Source organism: Periophthalmus magnuspinnatus, chromosome 17 (genome assembly GCF_009829125.3).
Source record: "Periophthalmus magnuspinnatus isolate fPerMag1 chromosome 17, fPerMag1.2.pri, whole genome shotgun sequence".
Classification (NCBI taxonomy): Eukaryota; Metazoa; Chordata; class Actinopteri; order Gobiiformes; family Gobiidae; genus Periophthalmus; species Periophthalmus magnuspinnatus.
Window position 1 is genome coordinate 15,829,425 of NC_047142.1, and position 24,261 is coordinate 15,853,685.

General features: G+C 36.8%; 1 protein-coding gene across 2 annotated transcripts in view; it reads left to right on the plus strand.

Annotated features, from left to right (window-relative positions):
• LOC117384950 (guanine nucleotide-binding protein G(olf) subunit alpha) overlaps positions 1-24,261 on the plus strand; it is a 64,817-nt gene that overhangs the window by 18,502 nt on the left and 22,054 nt on the right. For both annotated transcript variants that reach the window (XM_033982134.2, XM_033982135.2), the window contains exon 5: positions 10,622-10,719. In XM_033982134.2, the coding sequence (XP_033838025.1) occupies positions 10,622-10,719 (98 nt within the window). The remainder of the gene's footprint in view (positions 1-10,621; positions 10,720-24,261) is intronic.

Below are 24,261 nucleotides of genomic sequence, written 5' to 3' on the forward strand. Positions count from 1 at the left end.
ATTGGCTGTGTGTTGAATATAAAACTGCAGATTGCAGAGAGGATTTTATTGAAGGTGACACCATCATGCTTTTTCAATACTGCGGTATATAATATTATTGTCACATTGTCCAACTTTACTGTTGTTGTAGTAACAGCTGCATTAACAATAGAAATAGAAGAAATTGCAGTTGCGTTGTTATGGTAGTATTAGTAGTAGTAGCAATAGCAATGCAAGTAGCTGTCGAAGTAATATTGTAGTATTCGCTGATATGGTATAGTAGTAGTACTAGTAGTGGCAGCAATACTAGAAGTCGGTGTAAGTACAGCATGTTTGTCACTGGTCTCAGGCTTCACGTCCCAGTACTTTGTCCTTTAGAGCCATCAGCCATGACACCTGATACAGCAGGACCATTGCTCTCACCTGTGCGCACCCAGGAAGTATTTCAGAGTAGGAAAAGGTGAGGTCACAGCCAAACAAGCTCATCAATCATACAGCACAGAATCACTACAAATGCACTGGCACTTTTATGGCTTGGATTTATGAATGGAGATCTGATACACTTTAGATCATAGTGTTTTGTAATAGGGTTAGGGTTAGAAATAGGGTTAGTTAGGGTTAGTAATAGGGTTAGTATCAAAAAATCAGATACTAATCAATACTAAAATTAGTATCGAAAGTCATTTGAGGTATTGAAAAGGCACATTTACAGGACAGAAATGAACCTTTCCTGAATAGCTTCAGAATAATCTTGAGCTGTATCTGAACCACAAAGACCATATAGATTAGTACATGCCCATGGACCACTATGGAACATACCTGGTTGGTTATATAAAAGAAAGTACTATGATTTAAGGTTGAAAATCACATTCTGTCGTCTCAGTAAAGAGTGATTTTCATTATCATCATATTGGAATCGGTTTTGAGTATCAAGTCAAGTCAGTTGTCAATTACTTAGTATCGAAATCGAGTTTGAAATTTTAGTATGGTTGTCATAGCAATTAACAATTAACAACAAAATATCTTTTAAATAGTGAAAAGTTCTCAAACGCTAGCACCTTCTATTCATGGGTTTCAGCTTCAGCTGAGGACTTTTTCCTATTGAAAAGATGTAATATTCTGTTTATAGCGTTAATTGCTATGGCAGTTTGATTCAGTCTATTTTTGTATAGCCCAAAATCACAACAGCAGTTGCCAAATTGTTGGTTTAACCAACAGGAAGTTAGAAAATCAAACAGTGAAACAGTCATTGATCAATAATCGACAGAGAAATCAGCCAACAGCAACTCTCACGTTCACAAGTTTTCATCACTCTGAAATTAATGGATATATAAACGTAATAGAATAGGTCCTAAACGATTAACCAGTAAATGTCCCAGCTGTCTAGTTATTATCTGCAATGTAAGTTATAGGCCCTGGTCTAAGCAATAAAATACAAATAAATCATTATCATACAAGCAAAAATCTTGAAAATCTGTGTAATCCCTCAGTCATCCAGGTAGGTTTCATAGTGATCCATAGGGGTATACTAGTCTATGTGGTCTTATACTTTTTTGATACAGCTGAAGATCATTCTAAGGCTTTTCAGGAAAGGTTAATTTCTATCCTGTGAATTTGATTTATTTAGTATTGATACCTGCTCAAATGAGTATCTAGTTTCAATACTTTTCGTATTCTCTATCAATGCATTTTCATATAATCAATACAGCGAGTAACAATATTAGTGACAGTATATTTTTGTTACTGCACAATATATGCACCATACATAAGACATACTTTTTATTTTCAGGACCACTGAAGTAAGCGCACTCTTTGTCATGCCTACCTAAATATGGCTGGAATCCTTTAGCACATACTGCCTATTCTCCCTGGTTATATGGAGTCATAGTAACATTGTTAAGGTCAAGTGGAGAAAGCGTGAGAGCGAACAATGGCGTGGTCTGCTGAGCCTGCTTATTCAAATATTAAGGAGACAAGCAGCAGAGCTATGGCTGTATTATGTCATGCGCCGTCTGCACCAGTCTATGCCCACTGTGTTTTGCAATATAACATAAAACTAGGACATCCAGTGTTGTGTGCAACTGTAGCAGCTCCGTTTTCAAACAACATACAGGTAAAGGTTAAAAAGCAGGTGGGACAAAAGCAAAGAGACATTTGTGTATTTTTTTTATTTCTGATCAGCTGATTATGGAGGCCAGTATTGTAAGCATTCAGGACGCAATACATTTGGAAAGGACTAAAATAATAATTGTAAGAATTTAAGAGAGGCAAAAAGAGGTTATTTAAGTCCAATCTATACTCCAAAACGTAACCCTATGTATTTATACTGTGACATCTCTACAGCTGACATGCGCATAAATGAGATATAATAATGGTGATGTACGTTTTGTTATAAATCATTTATTTGTAATGTGTTTTTAGTGTTCATGAATTGCTTACTTGCTTATGGAAATCCCCAAAATCCAGGATGCATTTCCAATATGCTAGTTTGTTTATTAAGGGTTAACTTGGTGAACTTTGCACTTGGTGGTCAAATGGATAGTACCCCCACCTCACAACAAGAAGGTTAATTCCCAAACCATGTGGTGTCTTTCTGTGTGCAGTTTGCATCTTCGCCCAGTGTTCCCAGCAAGTTTAATACTGGCACTGAAAGATGGGTCAAATGCATAAAGGGGCTACTGTAAAGTGTATGCCGTATACTTTAGCTTCTCACAAATGTTAAGGCTATAAGACATGTTTACACTGCCACTTTGAACTGAATATTGACTATTTTAAAATAGAAATCTTTAATTGCACTTGCAATACCTGTTAGCATAATAACAAGGTAGTCATGACCTATGAATAATCCCTACCTGTGATTGTACTATAGCAAAGTGTCCTGCTGGAGGACACTTTGCTATAGTACAATTTGTCTTTTCATTTCTGCATTGAAGCTTGTTTTTATCTTTAGTGCTGAGAAGTAACTGTCATCGGAAAGAACGCGCTGATACAAACTGTTGTCTATGCAAATGGAAACAAATGCCACAGCAGTGGCTGCTAAAGCTAAAGCTAGCGTCAGGCAGCGTCAAGTGGAGCAAATTCAAATAAGCTCTGTTCCCTCTACTCCACTGTAAAAACATGCATGTGATACTCTCATACCAAAATAAACAAATAGGATGCGTTCTTTTTGTGTAAATATTGCACGTCAAGCCATGAATTTACAATCTGTCAAAACCTGTCGAGATGCATCTCTTAAATATGGTTGCAGGCCACACCCAACACAAAACTGTATTAAAGTTGCTCCAGGTGTGTTGAGGCTAATCCTAATCCCATTTTTATTATCTGAATTGGGAATAATTTAAGTAACATCATAGATAAAATTCTACTGTCTTTTTCAATTTGACAGTGCATAGATTCCTCTAAATGCATAGGCTCATTTAAAAGTCTTCATAGTACTTTTTTTTTTTTAAGGGTGACAAGAATTAGGTGATTTTGGCTGCCAATTAAAAATGCTATTTTATAGTTATTATTCAATTCTTTTGTTCAATCACCTGAAATATATTGGTATTTTAAGAACATTTAACTATTGTGTACATTTTAATATAAGCAAACATTGCCCTATATGTTTTGGGGTAGTTTAGTAGGGCTTTTAACCATGTGGTAATTGTTTCCCTTTTCATTTACCTTCTTGAAGTTAGATTTGGTGTGATTCATGCATGTTTGAGTAATCTTTACTCTCCTGCATTCAAGACGCCATTGCTGAAAAAATGTCTGTTTTCCCCTACCCCCATACACATATACTATTCTGTAACTGTGCGCTCTGATTAGGACTTTAGTTGAATAAAGAAATTCTTTTAGTCAGACAGGAGCGTTTGTTTACCTACTTTACATGTTTTGACCACTTCCTGTACCTTCCACGATGCTTCTGAGGAAACCTACAGGAAGTAGCTAACTCTAAGTTTAAAACTGAAGACAACTGAACCTTTACAAAAAACAAAACAAAACTGATTGACTGAAGACATGTCCTGCCGATGTATATATCTCTATGTGTCTGATCCAAACTGTGCTTACGAGGCTACACCTGCAGAGGAGTTCATGCAAAAACACCGATTTTTGCATAAAAGATCTAGGAAACAATGTTTTTATTTACACAATCATGAGTTTTATTCTGAATGAATTTTAATGTTCACATTTAAATACCAAAAAATACCAAATCTTCATCTAACTCACCCACTAACGTTTCCTTTCTGCTGTTGTTCCACATAAATCCTTATAATCTAAATAATGTGAGGAGTCATGTAAGACTCCATCGACTGATTTATCAACTAATCGACTAAAGGCCCACAGCACTAGCTCTGATGTTTTTTTTCCTTGCACAACGATTTTAGATATCCAAGGGATAAAATAATTATCCACGATGTCATAGCTTATAACTATATATGGAAATATGTCTTTAAGTATCAGACAGAACAACACCCATAGGAGAGGAAGTGTCCCCTTTTGAACAGACTTAGAGCCCACTGCTCCACACTTAAATCAGTGGAGTTGTCTCAGATTTAGGCCATTTTGTTCTGTGTGTCAGGCTGACCTATATGGATGCTAGTGAAATATTACATGGGACCACAGCAGCTTGATTAACATGTAACTCTATCAGGCTGAAAGGAGAGCTGGTCTGAGTAAAGCCAGCGAGGGCAGGCAGAGAGGAGAGGTGTGGAGAGAGGTAGGAGACTAAATATTTATTGAAAGAGGGCCGTTATTTTAAAATACTTTTAGACAACTAGATGTTATGGTTGCCAAAAGTATCAAAAATCAGATACTAATTTATACTAAACCTACTATCAAAACTAGATACTCATTTGAACAGGTATCAATACTAAAAGAGTGAAAAACACATTGGATGCCTCTAGTTGAATACCTTTGCATTTGAGGACAAATGGCTCAAAAATGGCTCAAAAGAAAAATAGCTGACACTCATCCAGGGCGTCCGTTGCAGTCTGCGAGTGCCTTTGGATGTTTTGTTTTCCCAGTCTCTTTATGAATGATGCAGACTAGGTTGAGAGTGGCTTTAGTGTATTTATTACATAAAACCCATCAATGGTGGCGATCGGCTCGGCGGCGGCATGTCTGAGTCCATTGCCGCTAGTTTGTAGCTCATGTCTTTCTACTTTTTCCGGATAATGATGTAGCTAAATCATTGCAGCGTAGTGTTTGATTGGTTGACGCTGTTCATCAAATGGCAAAAGTTCAGCTTTTTCATCTCTGACGCTTGGGATCGGCAAACAGAGTGTTCATCATGTGAACGCTCAAGATGCGGGATCCCAACGCCAAATTCGCGGAGCTCTGACGCTTGAAAAGGCGCAGCAAAAACACAGTGTGGTCAAGATGCTCGCCCTCCAAAGACTTTGCATGTAAACTCGCCCCTGATGCCTTGGTGTGAACGCACCATTAGAATGTTGAGCTGAATCAGAACAAGTATAAGCCCACAGAGACTAGTATATACCCATGGACCACTATGGAACCTACCTGGACGACTGATTACACAGATATAAGGCCACATAATATAAATTAAACTGCTATGATTTAATGTTGAAAATTACTATATATTGTCTAAATAAAGAGTGTTTTTATTATTCATCGTAGTAGCAGAATTAGTATTGCATATCGAGTATATTCCTTAGTACTGAACTTTTTGTATCGTGACAGCACTACTAGATGTATAAAATTTATCTGAATAAAGCTATTAAAATAATTGTAACTGCATTTTGACAATTTGGTATATGGGCTCTAAGACACAAGCCAAAAAACTTTTTTATCACAAAGACGTTGGCATTATCAAATCAAATAGTAAAAAAAGAATAAACAATATCTAATCATCAGTAATACAATTTTTAAAATGTGAAATGTGAATTTGCTGTTACTTCTAATCTTCTAAATAATATTACTACAACAGCTACAACTATCAACTACAAGTAGAAAGTATGATGAAATTTATTCTGAGAAGTACATGGAAATTCTTAGAAGGACAATTTCTTCTGAAATGCCTTTGGGACAATTTGATCTTGGTCAGATCATATATCAAGTATTGGTACTACAAAAATCTGTAACGGTGATCGAGTTCAAAATTTTAGTATCATGACAACTCTAAAAGCGACACTTTTAGACAGCACTGTGACAAAATTAGACCACTGTGTGTTGTTTGCAGTTAATACAAGTATTTAATTTCAATGCGGAAGTAAGAGCCAAAAAAGAAACGTTCTGGTCGCTCCCGGTGTCTGTGTGTTATCTGCTCCACTGTAGGCACCTCAGCACACAGCGTTTATTCACAGCTCCAGTGTCACACGCCTCTGTGGAAGAAGGCCCTGAGGTGCCTTTCTCTGACCCCCCTCCTACCTCCACAAGCCCCCCCATCTCCAAATGACACACCCTCTCCAACATCAAGTCCATCCAGCTACACATAGGCAATATTGACAAAAAACCTTCATCATTTCACGAGTTTCCCGATCGCGATAGTCAGACCAACATTTAAAGAGGAGCCCCTCTTTAATTGTTTTACTTCTATGTGGTATTAACTGCTGAAACGTAACATATTTAGATCACCATGTTTAATAAGTTTCACTTTCATTTTTGATGCTCTGAATTCCCCCTCCCTTTGCTCTCTGCATTAAGTCTCACCGCCTTTAGAACACAATCACCATGCATCACGCTAATCAAACTGCTGCACATTGCATCTTGTTTGTGAAGTTGTTGTGTACAGTTTTGTATCATGTTTTTGTATATTTATGGAGAATTGTTTATTGTGAAGTGTGTGTGGGAGCATGGGTGACGTAGGCTTGTGGGCTGAGCATTGCCCAGAATCTTACAGCAAGATGCATAGGATTTGAATAGGACCCGGGAGAGATCACATAACATGGTAGAAAGCAAATAAAATTTATTTCGCATACTTGCTCTTTAAAGACATGTTTTAGGTATAAGACAAATGTGAAATGACAGAAAAATTGCTCACAGACTGCAGAAATATCACATTTTTTAATATCATGTTTTTCATTTTTTATCTGCTCTTTATGTTGCATTTTTTATTCAAAACATTATACTGAATATTCAAATTTTGCATATCTTCAACAACAACGTTCACAATATTATCTATTTTTCGATTATCTGCTCATCGGTACGACCAGCTCCATCATAACAGGAACTATCACTGGAGTGTGCCACTAAAGTGTGTCCCAGGCTTTAAAATAACCACAGCTTTTATACATTTACACCTATGTGAAAAGAGGTTTTCATAATATCATTAACAGATGTGGGTAGGGTAGACCTGTCACAATAACAAATTTTGAAGTAGGATAAATTGCTGAAGTAAATATAGAGGATAAACAATAATAATGAAACCAAACCCTGAAGCAGAATTCTCCCCCAAAAAACCCATTCTAAATGTATAATGTTGTGAAAAATTATGAACTGCAATGAATAAATAACAGAATGCAACACTTAAGTAGTTAGTTTGGATCTTTAATGAGTCATACAAGTTCAGGCTTAGGTCAGGATAGATAGAAAGGAAAGAATTAGAATATTCCAAGAAATTCAATTAAAGTAAAAAAGTAAACAGTACTTGGGTCTTGGTTAGAGTTCATTGCTGTAGGATGAGTCTACAGTGAATGTTACATACACATTGAAAAACTATGCCGATTGTTATAGAAACCTTGTAGCCCATTTGAACACACACTGTACAATGCTAAGTGCATTGGCCCTGAACATGAGCAAAGTTGACAGAGAGTTGACGTGAATATTAGTGAGGTAGGTGTCAACATTCCACAGGAAACTAACTGTTGAGTCGTTGTTATTTCAGGTTAATTGCTTCATTTTAGTGATATTTGTCAAATTTGTATGGTCAAATTGAAAACGGTTCTGTTGAAATAGGATTGGATGATTGGATGATAAAAATCTCTTTGCAATCACTTTGATCACTGATCACTTTGACAAGCTGCCCTATTGTGATTCTTTTTGTGATTCAGTGCTTCAATGTTTGATTCAACTCTAGGCTTAAACACAGACACTTTCCCCCACCCACTCCTACTATTGGTCAGCCTCCATCGGGCTCTGAGTAAGTGACAGGTGGATTTAACCAGTAACTATGAAGTGTGAACTCTCAGAAGAACACGGTTGTAGTAATCACTTAAAGGTAGTATAAAGATGCACATGAATTGAAAAGCTTCAAGCTTTTTTTGTTCTTGTACACATTAAGGTTGTCAAAAGTATCGAAAATCAGATGCTAATCGATACTGAAACTAGTATCAAAACTATATATTCATGTGAGGATGTATTGATACTAAAAAAGTCACATTCACAGGACAGAAACAAACCTTTCCTGATTAGCTTTAGAATGATCTTGATCCTTCTCGAGGGAGGGATTACACAGAAATAAGACCACATGGTAATATAAAAGAATGTACTATTATTTAATGGTGAAAATAATATTATATTACATTATATTGTCTAAATAAAGAGTTTGTTTTTTATTATCATTGTAGTATCGGAATCGGTCCAGTCCAGTCCAGTATCAAAATCTTTGCATTGTGACAACACTAATACATATATGGTTATTTGGTTGATTGTTTGCAAATGCAATATAGAGACCCATACAGAACTGACTTATTGCAAAAGCCAGTCAGAGCATGCATTATTCAGACTGTTTTTCTTAATTTCTATAAAAATTCTGCTGTTATGTGACTACCAAAGTCTGTCCTCAAATACATGAAACAAAAGCGTGTGCGTGTCTCTTTAAGAGCGGCTTGTATCAGTTGATTTCCTCCATGTTGAACCTAATCACCGGATCTGCCGAGAGCAGTGCTCCCGCAGCATGTGACTCTTTATCAGGCCTCGTCCGGCTCTGGTTGGGGGCGACTTCAGAGCTGCTCCCCAAACGCAGAGCTCTGTCCCGGGCCCAGCGCACAGTCATGTGGTGGGACCATCCTGGAGAGAGGGAGGAGAAGGAGTAAAAGAAAGTAAAAAGAGAAAACTCAGGACTGAATATGGGAGCGAATCTTGGTGACAAAATAAATATGTCTAGTGTTTGGGACAGGTTTATACTGAGACTATCTGGGGCAAGAGTCGCCACAAATTGTACACAAGTAAGAGTAACATTACTTCAAAATAATATCACTCAAGTAGAAGTACAAAGTAGTGGTCCAAGAAAGGAAAAATATTTGGGAAAGTATTACTCAGGATGAGAAGGATGAGAAATTAGGACAGCTGCTATAGCAATTAACAATTTAAAACATTATAATTTTGAGTGGTGAGAGTCCTTAAAATGCTCCAGGAACTTGAAGCACATTTAGTACAATTCTTGGGTGTATAAATGTATTGCTTCCACTTATCAAAAGCACTGATAAAGATTAAATATATTTAATTTATATATTTTTATACATGTACTATACTATAAGGATAAAGTTTTATTGTATTTGTATTATTTTTGTTCAGCTTATTTTTAGACTATTGGGCAAAGAATTAGACACTGCTGTCATCAGTCAATTAAGTGACATTAATCTATGAATCTGAGCTGCATACTTATACAAAAATCTTGAGCGTTTTAGAACATGTTTAGCAGGTTTTATACATAATAATGATTTGCTTATTGGTACTTCAGCTATCCATTCAAGTCTTATTTTTAGCTTCATACTGGGTAGCTGGAACTGGCACAAAGTCTTTGATAAGATTTTTAATGAAGACCACATGTTGTCCCAAAGCAGCAAGTTGAATCTAAACCAGGACTAAACCAGAAAATAAACCAGAAATCAGGAATTAAATCAGGACTTATGAGTGCAGAATATTACCAGGACCAAAACTTTATCACTATCACTACATTGTGTAGTTTAGACCATATCTGGCCTTGAATGGCAATAGTAGTAAATCACTTCAACTTTACTTAAACGTACACTGGCTTTGCTTTGTCTCAATCCTCACCTTTTATTTAGAGACTGGTGTTACTATTCAGTGTTCATAAAAATTACAACTTTGATCATTTTGACCTGAACCATCTGCTCTAGTTGCTCTTCCTTTAAATTTATGTAACAATTCAAAACCATTTATTTTGAATCACTTATCTGTCTGCTAGATCTATAGTCTTTTAGTTAATTAATCGGTTGACAGTGCCATAGTCGATCAAAATTTGTAATGGTCAGCTAATAATTTTATTTAGTTTATAAGGATTTATATGAGACAACAGTAAAACTTAGCGAGAGAGAGCACTACAACTTCACAAACCCGATGCAATGTGCAGTAGTTTCATTTAGCGAAATGCACGCTGATTGTATTCTGATAGCGCTCTGAAGGGGGAGTGATTTAGCGTGGAGAGCAAAAGTAGGGGGGAATCAGCATCAAAAACGAAAGTGAAGCTTATTAAACGTGTTAATATATTGTTTTTCGGCAAATAGAACATTTTCAAAACAATAAAAGGTAACATGGTGATCTAAATATGACTTTTAATACCTTGTAGTAGTGTAATACCCTCTCTTTAAAATATGATCTATAAGTCTTTTCTTGGTAGAGGTTAGATCGCCTGCTTATCTGAAAATTCTATTGTTTTACCATATTCCTCATTAAATGTTTCTATTTTGCATTTATTTAATTACTACTTACTCTAATATACTTTTTTTGTTTTATTCAGGAGTTCTTTGACCACGCAAAGAAGCTATGGGACGATGAAGGAGTCAAGGCCTGTTTTGAGAGGTCAAACGAGTACCAGCTCATCGACTGCGCACAATAGTAAGTGCATACCTCCCCTCTTTTTCCCTCTCTCCCTCCTCTCTTTGTATCTGTCTGCTGCACTGTGCTGCCAGGCTTGCCATAATAATTAACATTCAATATATACTCAGTAGGGAGCAATAATTGTTTTTCTGGACTGGCATTTGTTTTAGTTAACCAGTAGTAAACAGAACGACAAAAAACAGCATTTAGCCCCCCACATCAAGCAAACTATATACATTTAGTTTAAAGGGCCCATATTATTCTCTTTTCTAATCTGTTATAATGTTGTTTCCTCATCAAAAACATACCTGGAGTTATGTATTGTTTCATTTACAAATGCTAAACAAACACATTTTGCACATTAGGCTGAGTTCCTCTCTCAAACTGAAAGTTGTTCCATCTTGGGATGTCATGTAGTAATACAGGAAGTGGTCCACTGTGTTTTAACTCCATACTCCTTTAATAGAATCATTTGAGTATTTCAGCCCCGGAATTTCCAATCTACTGAACAAAAGGTAAAAGGTAGCTGTCAACTTGAAAACTATCGCTACATGACCTCACAAGGTGGAAACGAGCATTTTGAGCTTTGGAGATGTAGACAGACTAATAATAAAGGGTTACAAACGTGTGAATGAACCAAAACACAACTCTGGGTGATTTTGATGAGGTAACAACATCAGAAAACTCAGAAGAATCAATTTTGTGTAATATCGGACCTTTAAATTGTACTATGTAGTATTTAGTTGTATGTATGTATTCCACAATCAGTATTATTCTCATGTCTTGTTTGTTTTTTATAGTCAGTGCAATGTAACAAGTTATAACGCACTGATCTTGAGCTAGGGATGGCTGTGTTAAGGTCATAAAATGCCCTTAACTAATATCATTTATTGCAATACCCTCTGCCACCTCTCATATATGGTCTTTGTGAAGTACTCCTCGTCCCAGCCGCTGTCCTCTGGTCTTAAGTCCACAGTGCCCTGCTTCAGTTTTACAGCCTGTAAACTGTGGTCTCTCTGTGCCGCTGCTGTGTCCTGTCCTATATGGATACACTCAGGCTGTTTGCTTTGGGTGTGGCGGGACGAGTGGCCAGTCAAAGAGTCCAGCGCAAAATTATGCTTCTCCTGATATCTTCGGTTTATTGGGTCGTTCTTTTCACGATAATAGGATTTGGTTGGGATGAAATGTAAAAATGGGTAGCAAGTCTGATGGTGGCGACATGGTTAATATTATACCTGTGTTGTGTAGGGATACAAAAACTAGTATTGAAGCTAACTAGCAGGTATTGATACTAAAAAAGTTAGATTCACAGGATAGGAATGAACCTTTCCTGAATAGCTTTAGAATGAGCTGTATCAGAACAAGTTTAAGACCATATTTACTAGTATGTGCCCAGGGACCATAATGGACTCTACCTGGACGACTCAAGGATTACACAGATTTAAGACCACATGGCAATATAAAAGAAAGTGGTACGAATTACATTCTAGCTACTAAGTAGAGTATTTTTAATATAATTGTGTTAAAATTTTAGCTTTGTGACCCTAGTGCTGTGCCTAGTAAGTTGCACGAGAAGAGAACTAAAGGGGACGTATGTAAAATTGACTTAAATCATGTTATAACTGTGTTCCCTCATCATTAACCACTCAAAGTTGCATTTCAATTGATGGCATATTTGAGTATAGTTCTGATTTTGAGGCCTGAATTTTTTTTTTTTTTTTCACATACCCCCTATCTCCACCCACTACTCTGTACTTAGTTTAATTTAATAAAATATTTAGACTTTGAGGTATACACTTATGGTTGAAAAATGTCACATAGCCTGCTTGGTTCGGTGAAGTGTAGTTTTGAACAGGAAGTCAGTGGACCTGTTTCTATTATTAGGGACTAAATAAAGAATTAGTCAGGACTAAACAAGCGAAAAAACAGGACTAAATAAAGACTAAACAGGACGTTGCTAGTCACGGTCTGGCTTTTGGCTCTCTTTTCTACATATGCCTTTATTTCAAATACAAAAGAACTCAGATACAATTGTTTGGAAATATTGATAAGTGCATTATAGCGAGCCTCTTTCTCTGGTGCCTCATATCGTTTGGTAACCTGTTGCACTGCTGCTAGGGCCTGGGTTGGTTTTAATGTTAGATCGTGCTTCCTCTTTCACTGTAAAAAGAAGTTTGAATATGCAGAGTTAAAATCCGTTATTGCAATTACCTACCTGCTTCCCTTTTCATATGAAAATAAAGAGGTATGTATAGTGCAGAGTGTATAGAAGGATTCTCCTCAACAACAATTACCTGGTATTGTTGTTTTAAAATAGGGCTGATCGATTTGGGGAAAATCTAAGTATTGCAATTAGATTTGCAGTTTATGTTTTAGTAATTGGGTTCTGTTCAGAGTTCACATTTTAAACATGTCCAGAAGAATTGGCAGTATACTGAAATATGAACTAATAAACTAACGCAAGAATCATATTTCAGAACAGTTTGTACAGATCTAAACTACTGGAATAGTTATGGTAAAAAAAAAAATAGTATCAAAGTATCAATACAAAAAAGTCAGGACAGAAATTAGCCTTTCCTGAATAGCTTTAGAATGTTCTTACACTATATCAGAACAAGTATAAGACACATAAACTAGTAAACGCCCATTGACCACGATGGAACCTACCTGGACGACTGAGGGTTTACATAGATATAAGGCTACATGGTATATAAAAGAAAGTACTATGACTTAATGTTGTAATTCACATTCTTTTGGTTTGAAATTTCAGTATTTTCACAAGGAAGACAGATTTATGTTTTAAATAGACTTTATATAATTCAACTTGTGTAGCACTTTCCTGTTACTGTCCCCGTTTTAAAATGAACTGTAGCCTATTGCTTGGAGGAAACCATATATTTGCTCCCCCTCCTATGTCAAAGGTTATCTGCTGCAGTTGGGTCATATAGGCCTGTTTTATCAGCAAGGAGTGACCATTGTCTGGGTTGTTTGTACGCGCTGAGGACAAGCAGGCTCTGTGCTACTGGAGTTTTTCTGCTTTGAACATAAATTTGACTCGGGGACAAGTCTTTATTGGTTGCAGCTTCCCTGAAAACGTGTGGAGGGGGAGAGGGGTCAGGTGATGCTGGGACGGTTGTGATTTTAACTTTTCTATAGAGACATATTTGCATGTATGGGCAAAATATGAAGGGGGTGGGTATAAAATGCAATTGTCTTGAATGAGTAACCAAACTGACTGAAATAATGGGGACTGTGCAATGAATGTAATGTGCAATATTTTGGATGGTGCAATAATGGAAACTGTGCAGTGAGTGGTATGTGCCATTATGGGAGCTGTGCAATGAATGTAGTGTGCAATTTTTATTTTGGCCCTTTTGTGACCCCAGCCCTTCAGACAACGGATGGAAATTAGCCTTTGGCTATAATCCAGTGTGTTTACATTCATGTTGTATCATGTCTGTTTTTTAGCATGCATTGTCCCAATCAAATAAATAAAATAAATAAATAAATAAACATCTCTTTGAAAGGTGGAGTTGCTTGTGCAAGAGAAAGAGCTATAGGAAGAAGAATTGTTTTTGCTAGGGCTGAACTATATTTAAAAATCAAAACGAAATTTGACTCGGCACTGTTATCAAATCAAAAAGGCTGCAGTTATTTATATCAAATATTCTCTGCAAATAGCAAAATATTCTGTTAAGTACATAATGCGAGAAGAAGCAAGTTTTTCAACTTTGGTTCAACTTACAAATTGTGCATTAATCATTCACAAGAGATGTGTGTTCCCATTAACAAATGTTAATTGGTCCAACTAACAATTTTCCAGTATGAGCAGGTGACTTTTTTCATTTGGCTGAACAGACAAAAGGCCTGTTGTACTGATAAAGAAAATGTGTTATGTTGTAGGACCCAGTTTAAGAATTTTCATTGGATTTTATGAGCATATTTAGATTTTTACGGAAGCATTAAACAATGAGGAGCGCAGCCTCCACAGAGAGTGATAACCATTTGAGAAAGATTGTCCGCAGGTTCATCACTGTTCAGATTTGGATGTTTGCCACTTAGACAATAATTTCTTAATGAACAATGTAGGGTTGTCAAAAGTATTAATAATCAGAGATGAATTGATACCGCTAAAAACACTATCAAAACTATATACTCATTTGAACAAGTGTCATTACTAAAAAAGCCACGTTCACAGGACAGAAATGAACCTTTCCTGAATAGCTTTAGAATGATCTTGAGCTGTATCAGAACAGGTATAAAACCATATACGCCCATGGACCACTATGGAACCTACTGGACAAATTGAAGGATTACACCGATTTAAGGCCATGTAGTAATTTAATAGAAAGTGCTATGATTTAATGTTGGAAATGAGATTATACTGTCTAAAGAAATTGTGTTTTTTTAAATTTGTATTATCATTGTATTGGAATCGGTATTGAGTACTGAATCTATTCATTAATAGACCCAATAGCCCAAGTGCTCTCATTGTGACAACACTACCACATTATGTCACAGAATTATATAAAAAATGAATACAACTGTCATCAAGACCAGCCAAAAGAGTGATAACAGTTTATAGCAGATTTATATCTTAGCCACTTGTACATGTGTATTCCTATATTTTTAACTGATTACTAGCTCAATATTTGTTATGTGTTTCTTGTTCTGGGTCAAATGTCATAAATTCAAACTGTCCTGTGTCTATTTTTAGGAGTATTTTAAATAAACAATTCCTTATATCACTAAAGCAACAGAGCTATAAGGGGACATGTTACAGTGTGTTGACTTTGGGCCCCTCCTTTCGTAAATAGGACCATGATCTGAGCCAGGCGCTTTTATGGGCTTCCTCCTTGTTCTTTGTCTATTCTATGAACTCTCCAACCACACATGTATCTTTTAAACAACATTAGAGTTGTCAAAAAACAAAACATCTCACTAATGAAATGTTATATAGACAGATCAGTTGTCTTGATTGTTAAGGACAATTATTTATTCATCTACTTTATTAAAGAAGACATATTGTGCTTGAGTCTGCTATATACTTATAATCTGACCACTGACTTCCGCGTTAGAAAACTGCAGATCTCAATGGGAGCTGACGTTGCCATAAACGTTATCACAACAAAGAGGTGCGTAGCTGTCGGCACCTTCAATGGATAGCTGCAGATCACGCCACCAAGTACCACTTTTGTTGTTTGATTTTTTTCATTTTTATCAAAATGACTACATGATGCTACTGAATTGTATGTGTATCACCGATTAAGAAAATAAAATTACAGAACAAAATAAGTACAGAGTAGTGGGTGTGTACCGGTGGAGGTGAAAACGAGGGTAGATCAGAGCAAGGATGTCTTGAATGCAGGAGTATAAAGATTGCTCAAACATGCATGAATCACTCTAAATACAACTTTGAGAGGGTAAATGAAAACAGAAACAAGTATAACATTGCTAAAAGCCATAAAAAAAAATACATACTTAAAACTTCCTAACCTGTATTTAACTAATTTTTAAGATGTAGCTTTAAAATAGTTACATTTTAAAATCAGAAAGTTTAAATTATTAAAGCACATAACTCAACACAAGTGTAATATCCATTCATTCAAAATATATAATATTTAGTTTTAAGGTATTAATTGCTATAGAAAAATGTTTTATCATTCTGAAACCCATGGATAGTTTTACAATTTCTGTTTGTTTTCAGTGTCAAGTAACCTGAAGAATCTCATAAACATGTGGTAAAGACGGACTCCTCTGTAGGGTTGTCAAACGTATCGAAAATCAGATACTAATCGATAGTAGAGCTAATACTGAAAGCTAGATACTCAAGTATTGACACTAAAAAAGTCACACTCACAGGACTGAAATTAACCTTTCCAGAATAGCAGAACCGTATTCACACTCAGTTAGGCACGGTTAGTAAAGTATCTTGCCCAAGAACACAACAGCAGCTCTTGAAATTCTAACTCACCATACTGCAGTAGAGTAGATACTGCACTGGAAACTGCTGTAGCTCAATGGTTGTTGGTGGTATTGCCAAAGAGCAGGTATTGATGCCCTGGGATCCTGCCCCCACCCTCTCTCCATTTTATACGTTTTAACAGCACAGATATGTGTCTGCCAGCTGATTGATTATGAGCTATTTTTAACATGCTGCCAACCGGTTCCATTGCAGTTCCTCGGATGTGTCAACGGCAAAATCAAACATTTTACCACATGCAAATCTGAACTGCTGGACCTTATATTTAATACAACTGTGATTCAACAATGTCTTTCATTAATATTATTTTAAGTTCTTTTAGACATGTAGATATAGATAATGAGTATGATGGTACTGTTCAGATTTTTTTCACTTAGTTTGAATGTTAAGCATTTCAGGCCTGATTGCACAAATGTAGACATTACATAAACTATAACGTGCATGGATAATTTTTTACATTTTGTTGGTTGAGAGTTGGTTAGTGATGCTCTCCTAGGGTTTCAGTCATGTGATTTTTTTCCTGTTATGTCTGCCATTTGGGGGACTTTTGACTATTAATTTCATAAAATATTCAAAATAGTTCATTGTTAAATGGTGGGAGATATATATTTTAATATATCGCAATTGTTGTTATAGAGATATGCAAAATTAGCGGGGCTCTAGTCACCTAAAGAAATTGCTGGTCTTTCTTTGGATTTTAAAAACTAAATATGGGCAAATATCGATTATCGCCCACAGCAGCAAGCTAAATGTCAGTATCCGTAAAAAAAAAAAATCCATATTGAGATAATCCAATAAAAATATTGATATTCATTTATGCTCATATCGCCCACCCCTAATTGCTAGCCATGTTAGTGCCGCTTCCTGGTCAAGCGCATAGTCCTCCCTCTTGTAGCATATCCGTGGTTCTGTGGTGGGACCGGAGCAGGCTAGAGAGTGGGCTGGAGGAGGGTTGGGGTGCAGAGCTGGTCATGGGACCTTGTCAGCCGCCGGGGCCACTCACAGTCATCTGGGGCAGTAAAGTGCTAAGAATGGCCCTCATTGTGGAGCAGAGCCAGCCCCTGGAGCTCCACTCCAATACTGAAGCTAACAGCGCTAACAGTGGCAGCCTCTTGTGCTCACGGAAGAGCCATATTTATACACAACGGCCTACTGTCACACCGCAGATGCTAGCTGAAGATGCTAACAGGCTACATGCTAGAGATACTCCGACATGTTCTAGGTGGAAGTAATGCCTTTGATTTTTCCTCAATGACATATCTGGCCTTCAATGAACAAATAATACTTATATGCCATTCAGTTACATAATTTGGATTACATTGTGTATAAACTGTGCTGTACAAATGAACATTTTTGATAGGATCCTAATTTTGCATCTGAAACCCATTATACTAATTTCTACTTAATATTTTTCTTATATTATCTTGCTATATTATACAAGTACTAGATATACTGTGATGCTGTGTCTTAATAATAAACAGTATTAATCTGGGATATAAAATAAGTTGTTGCATTATCATATAAATCTGATGCACAGAAGACAAACTGGGAATGGCACATGGGCTAGGGTTCAACGGAAAAAATATTGAGTTGCGTTTATTTCTGACAAGCATTACAATTAGATTTGCAATTTATGTTTTAATAATATAATTCTGTTCAAAGTTCACATTTAAACACCCAGAAAAAAAATACAAAAAGACTGAGCTATGAATTGACAAACTCACACAAGAGTCACATTTCAGAACATGTTTCTACAGATGTAAACTGCAGGGTTAGCAGTTTTTATGCAGAATAAGACATATATTTTGTTGTTTGTGGAGGAAATTATAGCACTGTAAAAATTGCAGCCTTTGTGATTTGCTAAATGCATTCAGTCAAATAGCTATTTTGATTTGATTATGATGAATCTTGCAGCCCTAACATGGGCACAGAAAGAGTGGTGCAACTTAGGAAAAAATATTGATTTTAACTGATACTGATATTTGGGAGACCTGATATGCTAAATACAGATATTCTCACCAATATATTGCCCATCCATAGAAAAATACATTTTACTTTTTAATCAGTTTAATGATGTACTTGTCAGTATTATACTTTATCATTTTTAATTAATGAATTGACTAGTTGACATGTTTTCTCAGTTGGTTATCTGGTTATTTTTAACGCGTGAACAATGGATTTTCTGCAGTGCTGTTTGTCCCATAGACGCACTAACATAATTTAGAATGGTGCTGGACGTTAATAGACTTGATTGTTTTGTATGTGAGCCTGTGCACAGTTGTGGAAAGTCACAGTCTTTATTTTTATCTGAGATCTGGAGCACTTCGGAGGCTGTGGGGTTTACATGCCCACCCCAGTGTCCTGCTTTGACTCCGGACAAGGCCTCACAGCTCACAGCACAGTTAATGCCACATAGGACTGTGCATTTTATCACTATCAAATCTAAATTGCAATTTGATTTGTTGCCATTGCAGTTGGGGCTTGTCCTGGTTTAGTGTAGGTTTAGGATTGGGCTGCACAATTTGGTATATATTTGTGATATTTCTGACAAGCGTTGCCACAAAATTTTATTTTACAAAATTGATAACTGTAAGGGAGCCCAGGAAAATTTACAAAAATAATGAAATATGAAAAAAAAAAAAAATCACATCTAGAACATGTTTGTACAGATCTAAAATACAGGGTTAGCAGTTTGTATGCAGAATAAGACAGCATACTGTTGTTTGTGGAGGAAATTATTACTTTCAACCTTTGCAATTTCCTAAATGTGTCCGTTAAAATAGCAAATTTTATTGTGATTAATCTTGCAGCCTTAGTTTTGTTTTATTTCCGTTGGTCTAATCCTCATGCTTCTTGGAAACGTTTATTATTATTTTACGTATGTTTTAGTCTTTTTAGCTTTTTGAATTGTAGCTGTGTAAATTTGTATTGTCACAATAATTAAGGATCCAAACTTGCCCTATTCATTTGAAAAACAATATTGCTTCTCCTCATATTTATGTTGTAAGAGTCCCTCATATCTATGCATTTAATTTAGTGTTTATCCTTTATATTTTACTTTTATGCCATCTAGTGGTAAAGTATATGCAGTATGTGGTGCCAATGCCAGGGTTGAGAGGGACGACAGCGCCTCCATCACTGCGGCGAGAGCTGCATGATGAACAGGTAAAGAAGCCTACTAATGGCAGTTCAGCACATGCTACAAGAAGTCTCTAAAGATGCTAAGAAACCTCAAAGGATCTTCTGCATGTCATGAACATGTCACCAAGGTAATGAGCGTCGCAAAGAATGTTTGCACTGCATATGACGATTTAAGACACATTGACTCTCCCGAAAATGACAAGACACGGGATGTGATGCAGTAACAAAGACCATTGTTGAAGCAGTAGAAAGTCAAGTCTACTACCTCAGTCAAGTTTCACCATAGTAGATCTTCTCATTCAAAGACTCCTTTGAGATATTCAAGCAGGCATTCTATTAAAAGGCAAAAGACAGCTGCTGGTTGCTGCAAATGAAGCTGCTTTGGAAGTTCAGCTTGATCAAGAAAATCAAATAAAGAAAATTGACAAACAAGAAACAAAAATTGCATAGAAGCAAAGAGAGCTGGAGACTCTTAAAAGGCTAAAAACTATTAAAACAGGACAAGTATTTGAGCAGAGTGAATGTTTAGATGAGGAAACACGAACTACTTCACCAACACACTTCTGAGAAGCAAAACGTCAAGTCTAAAAACATAGGCTCATCCCTCTGACTGCCTTTCGCACCTCAACATGTGATGGCTACTCAAGAAGTAAACATGACATCTTTGCAAAGGGTCTTAGTCAAGTCATCTCTCTGTCCCAGGCCAAGTACATTTATAGACAACCCACTCAGATACCGTAATTGGAAGATTTCCTTTCAGACTTTTATTGACAGTAAAAGCATACCAGCTGAAGAGAAGACGTACTACTTAAAGTATGTGAGTGGACCTGCAAGGAAAGCCATAGAAAGCTAGTTACTGCTTGGCACAAAGTCAACCAACAATCCAGCATGGTGAGGTGTGACAATCCGTTCCTCATCACTAAGGCAGACTTCGAGGACTGCACTGAAAACAAAAAAAAGCTCATTGGTTCAACAGAAAAGTGACAGAAGTGCAAGAAGAGAGCCACATATTTCTAAGTTTTAGCAACTTTGTAGAGTTCATCTCATGTGAAGCCAAAATCGCATGAAACCCCTAAGATCCCTCTATGCTCCAAGTGAAAGTGAGAAGACAAAGATGCCAAGGAACAGAAGCCGTGAAGCAAAGGTTGTAAACAACGAAAAGGCAGTGAATGCAAGTTGTGTCTATTGAGAAGTGGCAGGCCACAGTCTTAGAAGTGCTAGAGGTTTATAAATGAGAACATAGGAGAAAGGCTTTAATTTGCACAAGAAGTTATGCTTTATGTTTTGCTTGAAATCTGGCCATCTCTCCAAAGATTGTGGCAACAGAGAAATCTGTAACAGATGCAAGAAAAAATCCAAATCCAAATTCTCTTCATGACACTTGCACTAAAGGAGAAAGGACTCAAACAAAAACAATCAAACAAGACAAAACAAAGGACAGGTTCAACTCCACAAGACACCAGTGTCACACAAACAGCAAGTGACGTAACTTCTAACAGAATAATGCACAACTTCAAGGATACTCACACATCCTTCGTCATTTCAGTGTGGGTTTCAGCTGAAAGTGAGCCAGAACTTGAAGTTCTAGTGTATGCACAACCATCATCTTAGAGGAAACAGCGAGAGCTGTCACTTCAGCTAAAGCTTTCTACAATGTCTCCAAGAAACACACTTGTGTCCTGTCACAGGCTCAACAAGATTATCTCCCTTCAAGTAACCTATGCACTTTATTCCATTTAATTGAGATCATATTCCAACATCAGGAACTACACAGGGCCTTTGAACCTATCTGGGCTGGAGTATTGTGGGCTTTGGCAATCCATTTCTTCATTATGGAGCTTTCGGTGTGAGCCACCAAGTCATCATGAACCTATTTCACCTATAGGTTCACCTAGTTGGTGTAGCTTCCTCCCCTCATTGCACAAATACAGCCTTAAGCAACTGGCAACTGAATGAGAAGGACGCTTCAGTAAGGAAACAAATTCCTATAATGATGGATTGGCACATGTCAATCTAGAAAGTCAAACAACATGGCTTGTCAAAGAGGCACATGAACACTGCAGCACTGGTAACCTTTGGTTACATAAGTTAATCTCAAACAGCACCAACGTCCTAGCCTCACTTACAAAAGAAGAATGTATTGTAGCTGCCACTTGGCGTGCAGTGCTGCCACTTGGCGTGCAGTGCTGCCACTTGGCGTGCAGTGCTGTATGGAATCAGACCAGTTCCAGTTCAGAGTGACTGGAGTGAAGGAAATCCAGACTTAACAGGGATGACACCTTACCTGACAGTCTTCAACCTCAGTGGGAATTTTGACTGCTTGATCCTGGAACCTAGCAAGGGTAAAGTTTCAAAGATGCTATACTTCAACTAACTTCAAGGCACAGCCTTATGAACTGCATTATTTCACCAACACAAGTGCATCTGGATATGGCACGTGTACCTACTTCAGAGCAGACCTTTTCTTTTTGTGATCAGTTGTCACGTGTTGTCAAGACAAGAACTAAACCCTGTTTTCTCTACCTCGTGCTCATGCTCAAACCTTGAGGGTCCTACATATGTACTTATTTATGAAAATTTGTCGCCTGTTGCACTGTTATTATTATCAGTGCACATTTTTCATTGCAGGCTAGCTCATGTTTGCAGAAAGCTTTGTGTGGATGCTAAAATCAGATGACCGCACTGTCAGCTGACTGTGAGAGTCAAAGGGAGCACTATGGCTGCGTTTGGCTCTGATAAAAGAAGAAAACGACTCAAATAAAATGACTTAAATATAATAATTGGTTTTAGATATAATCCAAAAAGCTTCAATAATTCAAAACGGTTTAAGGAGTTTGTGCAGTTAAAGGAACTGTATGTAGCCTGTTGTTTTACACAAAAAGGTATCACAACTGAACCTGGGTTGCCAGTGACCTGACCTCCATAATGACAACACATACAAGTTGGTCAGGCACCATGAAAGCTCAGAACCTCCAACATCAACTCACTGAGCTACAGAGGCTGCATTAGCACTGATTAATGATTGGATGCAAGTGAGAGTCAATTTATTCAACCCTCTACAGCTAAAATCTTTTTGAAAAATGTTGAGTCCCAAAAATATTGTTTCATCTATCATTTATTGAATTATAAGGCAATATTAAATATTCTGACAGGGCTATCCTTAAAGGCTATTCAAAATGAACTAGTTATGTTTTTCATGTGTTTAGAACAGTAAAAAGGGTACAGGTACAGGACCTTTAACATGTTAATCTAGTTACTTGAGCTTTATTTTGGTTGTATGTAAACTGCTCACACTCAGCTCTGTCCCGGTGGCTCTGATGCAGTGGGAGCCTACAGCTGCTCAGCCTGGCATGCTCCATGTCACAAGACCTGCTCCTCTGTTTTTATTTTGTTTCTACAGACCAGAGGCAGCTTCACTTTAGTCAATGAGTTCAAACACATCATAGAGTCAAAGCATAAATTTGAATACAGTATAGGTTTCTGCCACTTCCCTGCATATTGGTTCTAGTTGCACTATGCATGCAATACCTATAAATTGTATGTTTCAGTTTTAGGTGGGTAGAGTAGCTAAAAATTGTACTCAAGTATGAGTAATGTTCCGCTATAATAATATTACTCAACTAGAAGTACAAAGTAGTGGGCCAAGAAATGACTCTTACATAATTGGTAAGAGTAAAAAAGTATTTGGGGAAAGTACTACTCAAGTAAGAATAACTTAAAGAGTAACTTTTTTTTGGTAAAATTTTAAGGAGTTAAATATTTTGACATTTGCCTCTAGAAGAAATATACATCAACAACTCACAAATGATACATGATACAAAACTGCACAGTAACTTAACAAACGTGATGCGATGTGCAGTAGTTTCATTAGTGGGATACACACTGATTGTGTTGTAATAGCGCTCTGAAGAGGGAGTGACTTAAAGCGGGGAGCAAAGGGAGGGGAGACTCAAAGCGCCAAAAGCGAAAGTGGAACTTATAAAACATGTTAATACATAGTTTTCTGCGAATATAGCATTTTAAAAATAATAATAGGTAACATCATGACCTAAATATTTTATGTGTTAGCAGTTGATATCCCATAGAAGTAAAATACCCTCTTTTGAGCTTAATACTGGCCCTCTGAGCCTACAGTTTGGAGAGCAGAGTTCAACCATGCTGTGGCCTAAAACTAATCAATATTATTGAAGTTAATGGCTGGCAACATGTGACCTTCACAGTTGACACTAAACGATATGATAAATGACAAGAACAAATTGTAGATTTTGATAATAAATGTATTGTTAAACACATTGAAAGGTACTTATCAAAATATTATGTGCATTCTGTTTATTAATGGTAAGGTTTTCACAACTATTGAAAATCAGATACTAAACTCATTTGAGCAGGTATTGATACAAAAAAAAGTCACATTCATAGGACAGAAATAAACTTTT